We start from the raw sequence: 15040 nt of genomic DNA, 5'->3' as shown, positions 1-15040 counted from the left end.
GCCCACCCCAAGTCTGCTAAGCTAAGAAGCAGCAAGAGTGGGGAGTGCAATGCCATGTACAGGTATATATATACTGTATCTGTCAGATTCCTCAAACGCAATCCCATAGGTATTAGCATGTGCTCAGCATCTTCAGAGAGGGCATCCTAACCATTGATGCCTGTGCATCCCATTCACCAAAGATAACACTGAAATGACTTTGTACAAAAACACTGACTGCTAACAGCATTAGCTATATATGCATATCCATATTATAAAGCAGTCAGGAAGGGGGCCTGGGGAGCAGTGGGGACATTGGCAGGGATTAAAGGAGATGCTACAGGGAGGGCCTTGGTACATTTAAACCTAATTTGATCTAGATAAGAACTATCCATCTAGCATCAGTGGCGTACACATTGCCTTTTGTTATTGTCTGGCTCCTCACTTCCCTGAAAATCTTAATATTCTCAGTTGTGCGATATTAATTTTACATTAATATTACGTAATTGGATTCTGGCAATTTCATTTATTTTTATATAGAGAAGCCCTGACATATTTAGTAGACTTGTGCAATTCGGTAGATACAAGTAAATAACATGTAAGGTCACTATTCATTAATATATAGCATTGACTGTGTATTGCGGTGCTGAATGTTATACATAAAATGACTGTCTTGTTTATAATTACATAAATATATCCACCATGCTGTATTTGTTCCTCTGCCATGTATGAGAGAGGGGCTTTTGTAAGCAAGCGGAGTGACAGCTTTGTAGAGTTGCTGTGCAGACATGGTGGCAGTACCACTGATATCACAGTAACTGACTGTATTCTTTTAATGGTTTTTTACCTTTATGAGATCCCATCAGGGCACTGCCCAAAAATGTTTCAGCTGCAGCTTCAGTTGTCTATAATGAATTAGGGAGGTATTACTTTAACAGAGCTCCAGTCAGAATTCAGCTTAGTTCTGTACAATGGTTTTTATCTCCATGGCTCATATCTGAGATGATATATTTTCGGGTTTGTGATCCCCCCTTGTCTCGGCTACTCCTGGTAATGCACATACATTACTACATTTTGAGAAACGGTGATTTAGGTCATAAGCATGTAAATATAGCTGAAATCTGACAGCGCCTCCAAGTAAAACTTAGGCCCATATTCAATTAGCGGCCAAAAAGCCGAGATCGATGATAAGCGCAATGTTTTCGCTGCATTCGCATGTTTTGAGGTAAAGTTATCGCGTTCTTTCACATTGCGCGCTCCCGCTTTCTGCCCTATTCAATTGCAAAACATGCGAAAATGCGGACGTGCTAGTGCCGCGAATAGCGATACTATGGAAAAGGACTTTTTTTGGGGGGGAAATCAGTCTGTACCCCCAAAAAAGTATAAGTGACCCTGGTAATCAATATAGAAGTATATTAATTGCTGTAATAAAAGTATTTTGGGTTCCTAAATGGATTCAGTGGCTGTTATATGCACTTTTGCATTAGTGTGAAAAAATTATATAAAGCAATTCCTTTGGTGAAAAAGAACTGCTGTAGTTAATTTGGGGGTACATAAATGGGTACTACTATATTCTGGAGTTAATAAAGTGCATTTTAAAAAACTTTATAGAAAACAGCTGCTGCAGCCCCCTGCAATCCTAACAACACCTGTCCCATCCATACAGCACCCCAAAATACCCAACCCAATACTTAAAACCCATTTTCAAACACTTTTTAAATTTTTACCCCAAACACGCCATGTCTTTTCTAGTAGGTATTAATTTTTTTTTGTGCCTAGTCATTAGGGGGGGGTACCCAAAGGGTTCTGAACCAAGTGCCCACATTTTTAGCCTAAATAAAGATTTTGCACTTCTTTTCTCCTGCCTAGATGGATTGGCTGGAGAAACTCTTTCGCCTGTTTTTGCCTATGGACTATTCGCCCAGGAGAAAAGGTCCTGGAATTCAATAGGGCGATACTGCGGAAAGTGTCGAATACTGTGCATAGGCAAAAAAGCGGCTTTTCACCTCTAACTGAATACGGGCCTTAGTCAGCTTTGCTTTAGACCAGTGTTGGCTAACCTTGACACTCCAGCTGTTATGGAACTACATAACCCAGCATGCACTGCTACAGTTTTGCTATTAGGGCATGCTAAAACTGTGGCAGGGCATGCTGGGATATATAGTTCCACAACAGCTGGAGTGTCAAGGTTAGCCAACACTGCTTTAGACTATAAAAGCTGACAAGGAATAAATAAACTATAAAAAAAAAACTTACTCCGGAGACATGTAGGATATTTACATACTATTACAAAAATCACTTATTGCCAAAAACAACCAAAAAATTGGGGGCAGTTGAATAATATTCAGCAAAACTCAGTATCTGCAGATATGTGCCAGTATCTGCAGATGTATTTGATAAATAGGCCTACCCATCACTGACATGTCTAGAATGGGTGCAGGGTATGCAGTGCATACAGGACTCTGGGTCTAGGGGTCACACACCCTGCAGCCATAATTATACTTCCCTCTCTGTAGTCCAGCGATGGGCAGCGCTGCAAAGAAGCAGAAATCACTAGGAAAATGGCGCTGGGGGCACTTTCGTGGAGATTTGCGCATGTGCCGTAGAGAAGTCACCAGGAAAATGGCATGAGCACCATGCTCCCAGAGACCTGTCCATGTGCAGTAGACTCTGGCATAAAGCCAGAGTCTACTGTGCTGCCAGAGAGGAGGGGGCCCGATCAGAGTCTGCACACGGGCTCATTCCTCTTTTAAACTGCCCGTTTCCCTTGCAAAATGGAGAAACCATTGAAAGCAAAAGCCAGCAAATGTTATGGTCAGCAATGCCAGTGTTATCACTGTCAGTAACCCTTTCCTGTATGGGGCAAAGTAAAAAAAGCTCTGTTGCCAATGAAAACTCTTCTTTTGTTTCTGGACAATTTAGTATAAAGCACTCTGGCTAATTATGTGGATGAGTTATAGAGCTGTAGGGCTCTGCTCTGGAGAGGGCTACAAATCATATTGTCTGACTTGGAGTAAGTGCTTCCGTTTTAAGCAGCACTGGACATCATTTCTCATTGATTGTGTATACAATTAATCCTATGTGCAGGAGCAAAACATTGTAGTGTGGCGGTAAGGAAACACTTTCTGATTGGTGTGCGTGGGGGGGGCGGGGTAGTGCATTTTTTTTGCTAAAGAAGTTCAATACTGCAAACTGATTTTATCAACCCATTGCAAATAGCAAACATCTGATTGGTTACAGTGAGTTACAGCACTTCCTAATTTATAATGCGGATGTGATAAATCATTTTCTGCCTTAATTTGCAATGTGAAAATGCTCATGTAAATGTATCATGGTTCTCTCGCCAGGAGATGGGCTCCGATAAGAGCCGGTCTTGGCGAAGAGCTGGGACAGCATGGTGATAGGAAGCAGGAACAAGGAAGCAGGGTGATAGCATAAGCTATCACCACAGCTTATGCTATCACTCTGCTTCCTAGTTCGGGTCCTCCTCAGCTAATGAGCATACGCAGCCATCAGCCGGTGCACTTGTCATTGGTGACTGATGAACAGGGACCCGGAGCTTGCTAAATCCGACAGCATAGCAGCCCCCATAGATAACTGTGGTGGCTACTTTGTAGACGGAAATGGAGAGACCACAGCAGATATCTGTTGCAGTCCCTGCAGATTTTCTTTAATAAATATGCCCCTTAGCATTTGTTAGCAAATAACCGCCATTGACCACTTTATTGCATTTTAATGGGGACAGATGCAGCTACCTCATACTAATTGACAAAATGAATCTACTAAGTTACTTATAGCACATGCATCTCATATTGGGCCTTATTCTGATGTGGATGCAGCGTCATTGTCGGACACAAGCGGACAATGTTTTCAGTCTGCGCATATTTCCGAGTTGCACTCGGAAATTCGACCCGATGGTTACCACCGAAAGCCACAGACGAATTTGGTTGCAGAGGGAGGCAATTTCACTGGGCGTTTCTGGGTGGTAACTGGGGGGTGGCTAGCCAGACGCAGGTGTGTCTCGGTCAGCGTCTGTGGTTTTTGCCGCAGTTGCACTGATTTCGGTGGCCATGAGATTCTGCGCCTCCATAGGACTGGTGCAATGTTCGATGGTGTGACCGATGTGTGGCCGATGGTGCATCTTAGAGCGCAAAGCGGCGGATTAGTGTCGCAGCTGATGACTGTCTCTGTACGAGTCCCTTCGTCTGCTGTACTAGCATAAAGACGCAGTCACGCTGCGAAAAAGACAGAGTTGCATCAGGCCCATTATGGTTTGTTTTCCCTTCACTGATTCAGTTAATAATCACTTTTTAAAATAATAATAATACTTTGCTGTAAGTGGAACCTGTTTCTTGAGTACATACTGTCAGATAAATCAGGTTTGTATGGGAAATGGTTTGGTGAAACACAACTATTCCAGAAAACTGACTACAATAATGTACTATAATACTGTAGATAAAACATTTATAATAAGTTTGGGACATTGTGACAGATAGGAGATGGGCACCACCTTTTATATGTTCAGGATATAGAATTAATGCATTTATATTTATTGTTTGTATAGAATACACTCTAGTAATATGGCAGATTGTACAGGACATAATTAATTATGGTGCATAGGACAATATGGAATGGTAAATACAGCCCTGGTTACACATGATGACAGGTTATTACCATATACTAGTTATTATCTGACTTGGTATTAAGATGGCTTACACAGTGCTGTACCTGTAATAATCCTCTTTACAGTATATGCTTCCATCTTTTGCAAAACAAGTCAGTTCTGATTCCAAGGCCAGTTTACATTCACAGCATTTCAGACAGCGGAGATGCCACTGCTTGTCCACAGCCAAGAGGTAATATCTGTCAGAGATCTTCCCTCCACATCCGGCACACAGAGCTGGCTTCTCCGGACTGAGTGGTGGCATTCTCTGTGGTCAAGATGACAGCAACAGAAGCAGTTACTATGCAGATATTGTGCCAAGGAGAACAGCAACTCTCACAGTCATGTCAAACAAGACAGTAGTTATATACAAATTACAAATACACAGTTACGCTGCATTTGTATTCAGAGCATGGACTATTTACATTACTAACAATACTCACAGAATCATCCACATTTAAGCGGCACAAAGAGATGTAGCATAAATTCCTGTATGGTGCTGCAGTGTGCCTCCTATTTGTGCAGGTGTACTTCCTTTACAGAACAAGATTGTGGTGTTTGCAGAGGAGCATATGTTGGGATCAGCCGATAGAGTGATTCAGATGGAAGGAGACACACGTGGATACTCTCGGGATGTCTGGGAGACTCCCAAATATCAAAGAGCCCTCAAGGACTCCCAGGAGAGTACAACAGCTTGCCGGATCCCAGCCACTTCCCATTGATGTGGGTAGTACATTATGCAATTTGGGGTGATTTGTGTAATTGTGGTCTTGCGTCCAGAGGCTTAATTGCATAAATTGTGGCACTTATCTCAGCCATAATGGTGCAATTTAAAGCAGTACGACACCCACACCTCCCAAATGGGATCTGTCAGCAGGGATAATTACAATGTTTGCAAGTATGGAATGTGTTCTGCGGAGCCTTGCAAATTTTTAGATTTCATTTTGCACAGCGCAATTATTTACATGAGGTAAGGGTGTTTACGGGTGCTCCTTGTGCCATTCAAGGGGACACAGCCAATTCTACTCCAGTCCAGACAGAATTTAGGGCCTGATTCAGACTTGGGAATAGAGTGAGATATCTCTTTCATCTGTGAACCATGAACAAACCTAATTGCAATGCAAGGGGTGTGAATACATAAATTTTTTTTACATGTTGGGTAAATACTGGCTGCTCTGGTAGCCCACAAATACTGCACAGCTTTATTATAACTCTACAATTTAGATGTCAGTTTGGACACCTCCCTCCCAAATGTAAATCTCTCTGCACATTGTAAATCTGCCCCACCTGCAGTGCAGCATGGTTTCACCAAGAAGATCAGTTGAGAGAGAGATCTATTCCCAACTCTGAATCAGGCCCTTAATGTTTGAGCCACCTCCAAACTGGTGGAGATTAGGTCTTGTCATTTTAATGGGTTACATTTTGTACATGGCTTGCGCACATCTGTGCACACTTTGCCCAATGTATAACTAAGTTTTTACACACATAAAGTGCCAAATCTAGTAACAGAAACGGATGTCCCTATGTAACCTCTCTGTGAGTAAATTATTTCATAAAGGCTAAACTTTAGCTAAGTACACCCTTGAATGATGTAATAAATGGAGCGACGGTCATTCCAATTTCACCAATCCCAGAACACACCACATCGAGCGTACACAATATGCAATCGTCTGACCGAGGGCACGATATATCATGTCGGGGGATTATATCCACTTAATCAGTTTTCCTGTACACACTATGGGGTCAATCCAATTAGCAGCAAGTCCCATAGCAGCGCGAGTCAGCTTTATAGCAGCCTGAATTCACTCAAAACTGCTCGCAACATGGGGCTGTAGGCAAAAACGAGCAAATTCAGGCTGGGAGTGGGAAGTGAGGGGTGCGATGCTGTTGCCGGTGTTTTAGCACAGTGGCAACGGCAACTCGCATCCTTTGTGGCTAATTGAATTTACTCCTATGCAATCATCATGTAGATCAATGGCAAACAGAGGAAAGATTGTACCAGTATTGTGTTGTCGTGAGGTTGTGCGTACACACTACACAATGTGCAACTGATTTACAGCACACCAGATGGGACGATACAATGAACAAAGTGTGTAGTCATGCAGATTGGTGGTAAGTACCGAGATTGCACAGTATATCGTATAGTGTGTACCCAGCTTAAGTAAACAAAACAATTATAGGTGCGCTAATTAGGGCCGTAGGGAGGGTGGTGCGGCCGGTGCCTCCGCACAGGACGGCAGCCTCCAGGGTCACCTGCAGTGGTGCGCGGCACACCAAGAACGCCGGTGAAAGGTCCCGCCCTCCCTCCACCCCCTGGATGGAAAGGTAACTGCACAGGGCGCACTGCCGTCCTGATATGGCGCTGGCGCTAATGTATGGCTGTACGCACCCCAAATTCCAAACGACAGCTCTCACTGTGGGTACTGCTCCCCACAAAACTGGTAAGACAGAAAGAAGGAGTGTAGCACCGTATAGAATTTAGTATTTTATAATACCAACCATCAATTAGGAGTTCTTTAAAAGGCCTCAAATAGCCACAATTGATAAACTCAATTAAAAACACAGTTTATACATTAGCCCACAGGTTCTCAAACTCAGTCCTCAGGACCCCAAACAGTGCATGTTTTCCATGTATCCTTACAGAATCACAAGTGAAATAATTAGTTCCACCTGTGGATCTTGTAACTGTGTCAGTCAGTAATGAGTACACCTGTGCACCTGCTGGGTGACCTGGAAGACGTGACCTGTGTGGGGTCCTGAGGACCGAGTTTGAGAACCACTGCATTAGCCTAATAAACACAATATGTGCACAATATAAAAAGAGCGATCAGATGATCGGGTCACCGATGAACTCACCAGTTCACCAATCACCTAACAAAGGTAAGTGTGGCTTTTCTTTTTTTTTTAAACTGTGATCAGCCTGTGGTCTATCAGACTCTGCTCTCCCTGCCAGCAGGCACAGAAGGCTGAGCTAGAGTAGGTGAAACAGGGGGAACCCTGCTTAACTCCAAATAGCATTATTATTCCAGGGATCCTTCCCAGTATTTTTTTTACAATTTCTTTTAGTAAATCTGAAACAGATTACATTTCCCATTACAGGTATGGGAAATGCGATCTGCTCACTAAAAGAATGCAAAATATAATTTTTTTTTAATGAAAATTTCTCCAGAAGCCTTTTGATATACGGTATGTAAGTAATACTAAAATAATATCAGTTTTCACATTATTTTTGATAAGTGATCCAGGCAATAAGTCACATGTACGAGTGGGATATGGTGCATCACAATATTAAATGAAGTGCATGAGAGGAGTCATTTATTATGGTCCAAGATCGTTTTAATCAATTACTGGACATACGCAAAGTCATTGTAGTTGAACAATGTAGTTGGCAGGACTCCTACTGAGATTTTGATACCATCGGGCCCTCCCAGCAGGCAGAGGCTCAAACTCACTCATGAGCTCTGCCTTTCGGCACCTGAAGTGTGGGTTGGGAGAGAAGTCGTGATGTCTCTCCCATAGTGTCGAGTGCAAGGAGCTGTTGTATGGCGGTGGGTGCAGGAGCCGGGCTTCAGGTAAGTACAGTGCTGTGTGTCTGTGTGCCATTATGTGCAAGGGGCACTACTACTGTGGGCATTATGTGTAAAGGGCACTACTACTGTGGCTATTATGTGTAAGGGATGCTATTATTGTGGATATTATGTGTAAGGGGCAATATTACTGTGGGCATTATGTCTAAGGGGCACTATTACTGTGTGCATTATGTATATAAGGAGCACTACTACTGTGGGCATTATCTGTAAAGGGCTATATTATTGTGGGCATTTTGTATAAGGGGCACTACTACTGTGGGCATTATTTGTATAAGGGGCACTTCTACTGTGGGCATTGTGTATAAGGGGCACTACTGTGTGGCATTATGTGTATAAAAGACACCACTGTGGACTTTATGTGTATAAGGGGCACTACTGTGGGCATTATTTGTATAAGGGGCACTTCTACTGTGGGCATTATGTGTATAAGGGGCACTACTACTGTGGCATTATGTGTATAAGGGGCACTACTACTGTGTGGCATTATGTGTATAAGGGGCACTACTGTGTGGCATAATGTGAATAAGGTATACTACTGTGTGGCATAATGTAAATAAGGGGCACTAGTGTGTGTCATCACATGAATAAGGGACACTACTATGTAGTGTAATGTGAATCAGAGGCACTATGTGTGGTGTAATGTGAATAAGATTGCGCTACTGTGTGGTGTAATTTGAATTGGGGGTACTGCTGTGTGGCCCTGTCCCTACCTTGTGAAACCACTCTCTTTTTTGCAGTCCTTTTATAACAAATGGGAGGGAGGGCACATATTAATAGTATGCATGGGGGTGCCAAACATCCTAGCACCGGCACTGATTGGAGGCCATACACAGAGGGAAAATCTACACCTGCCAAACAGATGGTTCAAGTTTGATGGTGCGACTTATGGTGGATTGTAAAGACATACCAGGCAGTATTACAACATTTACAGATGCTGAAAGTGTGTGTCTCACTCCTTGCGCATTCATATACATGGATGTACACCAGGGAAGCATTTCAAACCAGCATAAATTAGCAGATGAGTTACTAAACAAAAGACGTAGTGGAATTGCGTCTTCGTCCACCTCTGATTCAGGCCCATAGAGATTACACAGTGGATTACTTCCACTGGGTGACACCAGATGCGGTCAGTAAAATAATGCACGCAGCAAATCTACTCGCTGGTAAAATGGGGGGTGGCTTCATGGGTAGGGCGTGGCTTCACAGGTAGGGGTGTGGCCACGTGGGCCGAAACCCCCATTTTAGTCTCTCCGGAGGGGTCCCGGAGGTGCGGACAGCCCCCCAGGGACCAGTGTATTTGCAGTGCCGGCTCCTTCACTGTGTCAGGAGCCGAGTGCTGCATGTAATGCTACAGTGCAGCACCCAGCTCCTGTCACTGAGGGGTAGTTGGTACTTCGGTGTCACCCCTCGGCGTGTGACACCCGGGTGCGGCCTGCACCCCACTCACCACCCTTGTGAAGCCACTGAGATTATCCAGTCAAAAATAAGTATATTTGCTCATATGCAGAGCTTTAAGCATCTCAGGATGCACCCATCTCTTTATGAGCCAGAAGAGCCGATGGCCTCAGGACCGGCTTGAGGAGTGCGGCTTCTGCTGCACAGGACGGAATTCACCTTCTTGACTCCAGAGGTGTCTCCGCCCTCCTCCCACCCACGCGGAGTTCATGGAATGAGCTCAGGAGGAGGGAAGGGGTGGCGGCAGTGTAGCACGTGGCACACATGATGGGCCAGTAATCCTTGCCGAGCAGCACCACCTCCCGCGGCTCTGCTCGGCTGGAATACTAAGAGAAAGGGGCATGTCGCAAGGCCAGGCCCCCATGACTCACGGCATGCCCCCGTGAAACTTAACCATGCCCATTTTGCGAGCAAGCGCGCCTAGGGCGTGTGCACAAGGGGGACTGCCAGCCCCAGTCCATCCCTGTGTTTATTGTATCTGCCAATTTACTACTGCTCATCATTATTAGTGTGCACAAAGCACGTGCAGCAGCCCTATACTAGGTGCAAAAGAGGCGCCTCCAAAAAGCTGTATTTTCGCTTACGCCCAGGTCCGCATAGCCCACACTTGTGTGAATATGCCCTCACTACGCTCTGCGTATGTAAGACACCCCATTATATCCCGGTTCCGCCTCTTGCGTCGTAAGTGTAAATGCGATCAACAGCTTATGACACTGCATTGCCAGTAATAGATGTGATGTCAACTCTGCATCAGCTCCTATAGGGGTTGTTTCACTAGCATTACACCACAAAGGAAGCTATTTACCATATTGACTTAGTTTAAACACATTATAATGTTAGCTACAATATCTGCATTATACAGAGAATTAGGATGTATTATTATTCTGACATTGCACTCAGGAAAATCATCAAAGTAAGACATGCTCACATTACACCAGTGTTTCCCAACTGGGTGCCTTGGGATACTTGCAGGGATGCCTCAGGTTGGTGGTCCAGCACCAAATAAAATTATTTATGGTCAATGTAAGAGGCAAAAATATAATATATGTGGTCAAATAGAAGTGCATCCCTTCCCACCATCACACAACTGAGGCTTAGGATGACAAGTTATTTAATCATTTTTTTCTGAATTTCTCAATAAAACGTTTGGCTTAGGGGCGCTGTGAAATACATTCCGATACTCTAGGCTGCCATGATTCAAGAATGTTTGGGAACCACTGCATTAGACACATGATATGGCTATCACATTATCCACAGAATGTCAGTAGCTGCCGCACTCCAACTGCACATAGAATAATGGTAGTTACTATCATCAGATTTCACACTCAATGGGGGATATCCAATTAGATTCCAAAACTAAACGTTTTTGCCATTGAAAACTTTTTGCACGTATCGCCCGAATATGTCACTTATCGCAGCTATGCGCGCTCCCATTTATCCGGCTATCCTATTACAAAACTGGCAATAATCAATTTGCAAGATAATTCTAGCATGGATGACAGCCGATAAGTACAGATGAAAATGGGAAAATCAGCCTGTACCCCAAAAATAAAGGAACCTATTATTGGGTAGTTGTATAGAAATCTGTTAGTGGTCATAATCAAAGGGTTTGTGGTTCTTAAATTGCGTCAAAGAGCTGTTATAAGCATTTTTCTAAAACAGTGAAATAATGACAGACAGCAAGTTTTTTTGGCCATAAGAAATGCTGTAGTTAAATTTTGGGTACTCTAAAATGGGTATAAGTATATTTTTGAGAAATTTTAGGCCACTTTGTAAAAAATGTTAAAACACACCTGTCACTGCCTCCTGCAATGTTTAAAACGGGATACAGTCATATGACCAACGGCCACAATCCAGACAGCGGAATGCCAGCTAGGGATTTATGATAGGCGTCGAAATACCTACGCCTATCATAATCCCGATGCCGGAACGCCAAGGACGCCATCCCGAATGAAGCCCTTAGTGATAGCTGCGGCGGGGAGGGTTTGGATTAGGGAGTCTAGCGGGGTAAGGTTTGGGTGGGGGCGGAGAGTTAGGGTTAGGCACCCCCAGGGAGAGGTTAGGGTTAGGTACCCCCGATGGAGGGTTAGGTTTAGGGAGCGGTAACGGGGGGTTAGGATTAGGCACCCCCGGGGGTAGGTTAGGGTTAGGCACTAAGGGGGAAGGTTAGGGTTAGGCACCACTAAGGTAGGGTTAGGGGGGGACAGGGGAGGTTAGGGTACTTACCTGCCCTGTCAGGATCTTGATCCTGTTGAGCATCCGCTGTCAGGATTTGAACCATCGGCTAAACAGCAGCCAGCCTTTCAATCCCATTCCGTTTAAAACACCTCTACCATCCATACAACACCCCAATAAACCTATCCCACTACTTTAAATGACCCCTTTTTCTTAAATTTTTTTTTTTACCTAAATAGTTATTAAGGAGGGTGCCCCAGTGAATCTGCACCAAGTCCCGACAATTTTAGGCGAAAATAGGGATTTTGCACAATTTATCACCTGTCCAGGGTCCTGAAAAAATAATTTGTGATAACTGCAATACAATAATTCGCACCCGCGAAAATTACGCCTAATAGGAAAGAACGATAACCGTTTTCAGTGACAACTTTTCACCACTGAAAACTTTTCCGTGTAAAACGGGTTATTGCGGCTAATAGGATATCCCCCAATAATAGTAGTTACCACATTACACATAATGATAGCAGTTATACTTATAACCCTTTCACACCAAAATCACGGGTCCGACCCAAGTTTTCGAACACATTTCCAACCCGTGTCAAAGCTGCTCAGACCACTTTCACATCACACGTTGTGCCTGGGTCGTCCCCGTTCACACTGAACCCGTGGTAGGCTTCCAAAACTTGTGTGTGTCATTAGAAATTGAAATTTTTCAGGTTCACAAAGATGAGGTCATAAAAGGATTTGTGCAATATTTCTGTAGAAGTCGTATCTTTGACAGTGCCTGTCATTTGTTTGCAGATCTCCTCTCCCCTTATTACTAACAGCTCCCTCACTTCTTCGTCCTCTCCAGGTAGCCATGATGTGTGATCTGCGGGACGCTTGGAAGTGACATCAACTCTGAGTGCACCGGAAGCTCCAATCATCTCTTTTTTGCGTAGTCTGGGTCAGATAACCTGGGTCACACCGTTCACACAGCACCATTACATGGGTCAGTGGTGGGTTCGATCCGGGTGGTGACCAGCATCGGATTCCGGGGATACACAACCCAGGTTGACACTCTCACACCAAGACCCAGGTTGCCCCAACAATAACCCGGGTTATAAGTTTGGTGTGGCAGGGGTGTTACATTACATATGGAAATATGGTAGTTTCAATACTAACATTACAAAGACAATTGATAGTAGTTACCACATTGTACTCAGAATAATGGTAGTTACCATATATCCAATACACACAGAATAAGGATAGTATATTGCTAATAGTGCACACTGAGTGATGGTAGTTAATATCATATATATCCATTATTACACACAGAATAAGGGTAGAATATAACTAATAGTGCACACTGAATGATGGTAATTATCATACATCCATTACATAGAGAACAAGGGTAGTATATTACTAATAGTGCACACTGAATGATGGTAGTTATCATATATCCATTACACACATAATAAGGGTAGTATATTTCCAATAGCGCACACTGAATGATGGTAGTTACTGTATATCCCTTATTACACACAGAATAAGGGTAGTATATTACTAATAGGGCACACTGAATGATGGTAGTTACCATTTATCCATTATACACAGAATAAGGGTAGTATATTACTCATAGTGCACGCTGAATGATGGTAGTTACTATATATCCATTATTACACACAGAATAAGGGTAGTATATTACTAATAAGGCACAATGAATGATGGTAGTTACTATATATCCATTATTACACACAGAATAAGGGTAGTATATTACTAATAAGGCACAATGAATGATGGTAGTTACTATATATCCATTATTACACACAGAATAAGGGTAGTATATTACTAATAGGGCACACTGAATTATGGTAGTTACTATATATCCATTATTACACACAGAATAAGAGTAGTATATTACTAATAGGGCATGCTGAATGATGGTAGTTACCATTTATCCATTACACACAGATTAAGGGTAGTATATTACTAATATGGCACACTGAATGCTTGTAGTTACTATATGTCCCTTATTACACACAGAATAAGGGTAGTATATTACTAATAGGGCACACTGAATGACGGTAGAATCCTTTTATCCATTACACACAGATTAAGGATAGTATATTACTAATAGTGCACACCATACATGCCTACTCTCCCGATTTGGTCTGGAGCCTCCCGAACATCGGGTGCAACTCCCGGCGCCCTGGAAAATTAGGCATGTCTCCCCGCCCCTCCAGTCCCCCCTACAATACCTACTCAAACACCTGCAGCGGAGGGGCTCATGACGCGATTCTAGCTGAATCGCGTCATCATGACCCTGCTCCCTGCCCCACAAAGCCGTAAATATCGGCATTGTGTAGCGGGGGCGGGGCCAAAATTAAGCGAGTGTGTGGCTCCGCTCCTAGTCCCGCCTCCTAAACTGCACGCATTGTCCCGGACAAGCCCCCTTTCGCTGGCCCCGCCCCCTGCTAAGCCGACTTGGCTGCTCCCTCCCGGAAGGGGCAGTCAGGATATCGGCAAGTATGGTGCACACTGAGTGTTGGTAGTTATCATTTAGCCATTACACATAGAATAAGGTAGTATGGCCCTGATTCAGAGCCGGACGCTCTGACCAGAGCGCTCGCTCTGAATCAGGGCCCACCTCCATTAATATGGAGCGTCCTCTTGGACGCTCGTATAGCTGTGGGTCACCACCCACAGCATATACGAGCGTGCAGGATGATGGTCGCGATGGTCTTGACCATCGCGACCATCGAAACTGCGAGCAAAAGCCTGCGGTTGGGTTTTTCAACCGCAAGGCCAGGAGTGATTTTGGCTCTGTCAGAGCCAAAATCACTCCCACTGACATCACTAGTGATGTCAGTGGGGCCGGCTTCAGACGGTAGGTGTTCCCTTGGGAACGCCTCCGTCTGGCAGGCACGCCCCCGGCACGCCCACCAAAGGGGGCGTGCTGTCAGTCACCATCGACAGCACGCCCCCTTTGATGAGACACTCCGAGCGAAGGAAAGTCCTTCGCTCGTCGGGTCTCGCGCATGCGCACGACGGAGCTCCCTCCGTCATGCGCATGCGCAGTGGGGACCATCGACCCACTTGCGAGCGGACAGCCGCTCGCGAGTGGGTCTGAATAAGGGCCAATATTACTAATAGTGCACACTGAATGATGGTAGTTATCAAATGTCCATTACACACA

At 44.2% G+C, this 15040-nt stretch overlaps 1 protein-coding gene across 8 annotated transcripts in view; it reads right to left on the bottom strand.

The window, feature by feature from the left end:
* The window catches only part of LHX9 (LIM homeobox 9), a 71500-nt gene that overhangs the window by 41471 nt on the left and 14989 nt on the right, over positions 1–15040 (bottom strand). For 5 of the 8 annotated variants that reach the window (XM_088474068.1, XM_088474070.1, XM_088474069.1 and 2 more), the window contains one exon: positions 4696–4910. In XM_088474068.1, coding sequence (XP_088330194.1) covers positions 4696–4910 — 215 coding nt within the window. The remainder of the gene's footprint in view (positions 1–4695; positions 4911–15040) is intronic. The other 3 variants (XM_088474073.1, XM_088474074.1, XM_088474071.1) reach the window with 1 other exon arrangement.

The sequence above is a fragment of the Taudactylus pleione genome, unplaced genomic scaffold (assembly GCF_031769625.1).
Source record: "Taudactylus pleione unplaced genomic scaffold, aTauple2 ptg000146l, whole genome shotgun sequence".
In the NCBI taxonomy this organism is placed as follows: domain Eukaryota; kingdom Metazoa; phylum Chordata; class Amphibia; order Anura; family Myobatrachidae; genus Taudactylus; species Taudactylus pleione.
The sequence above is the reverse complement of the archived record's forward strand: the minus strand, read 5'-3'. Positions and strand labels throughout refer to the sequence as shown.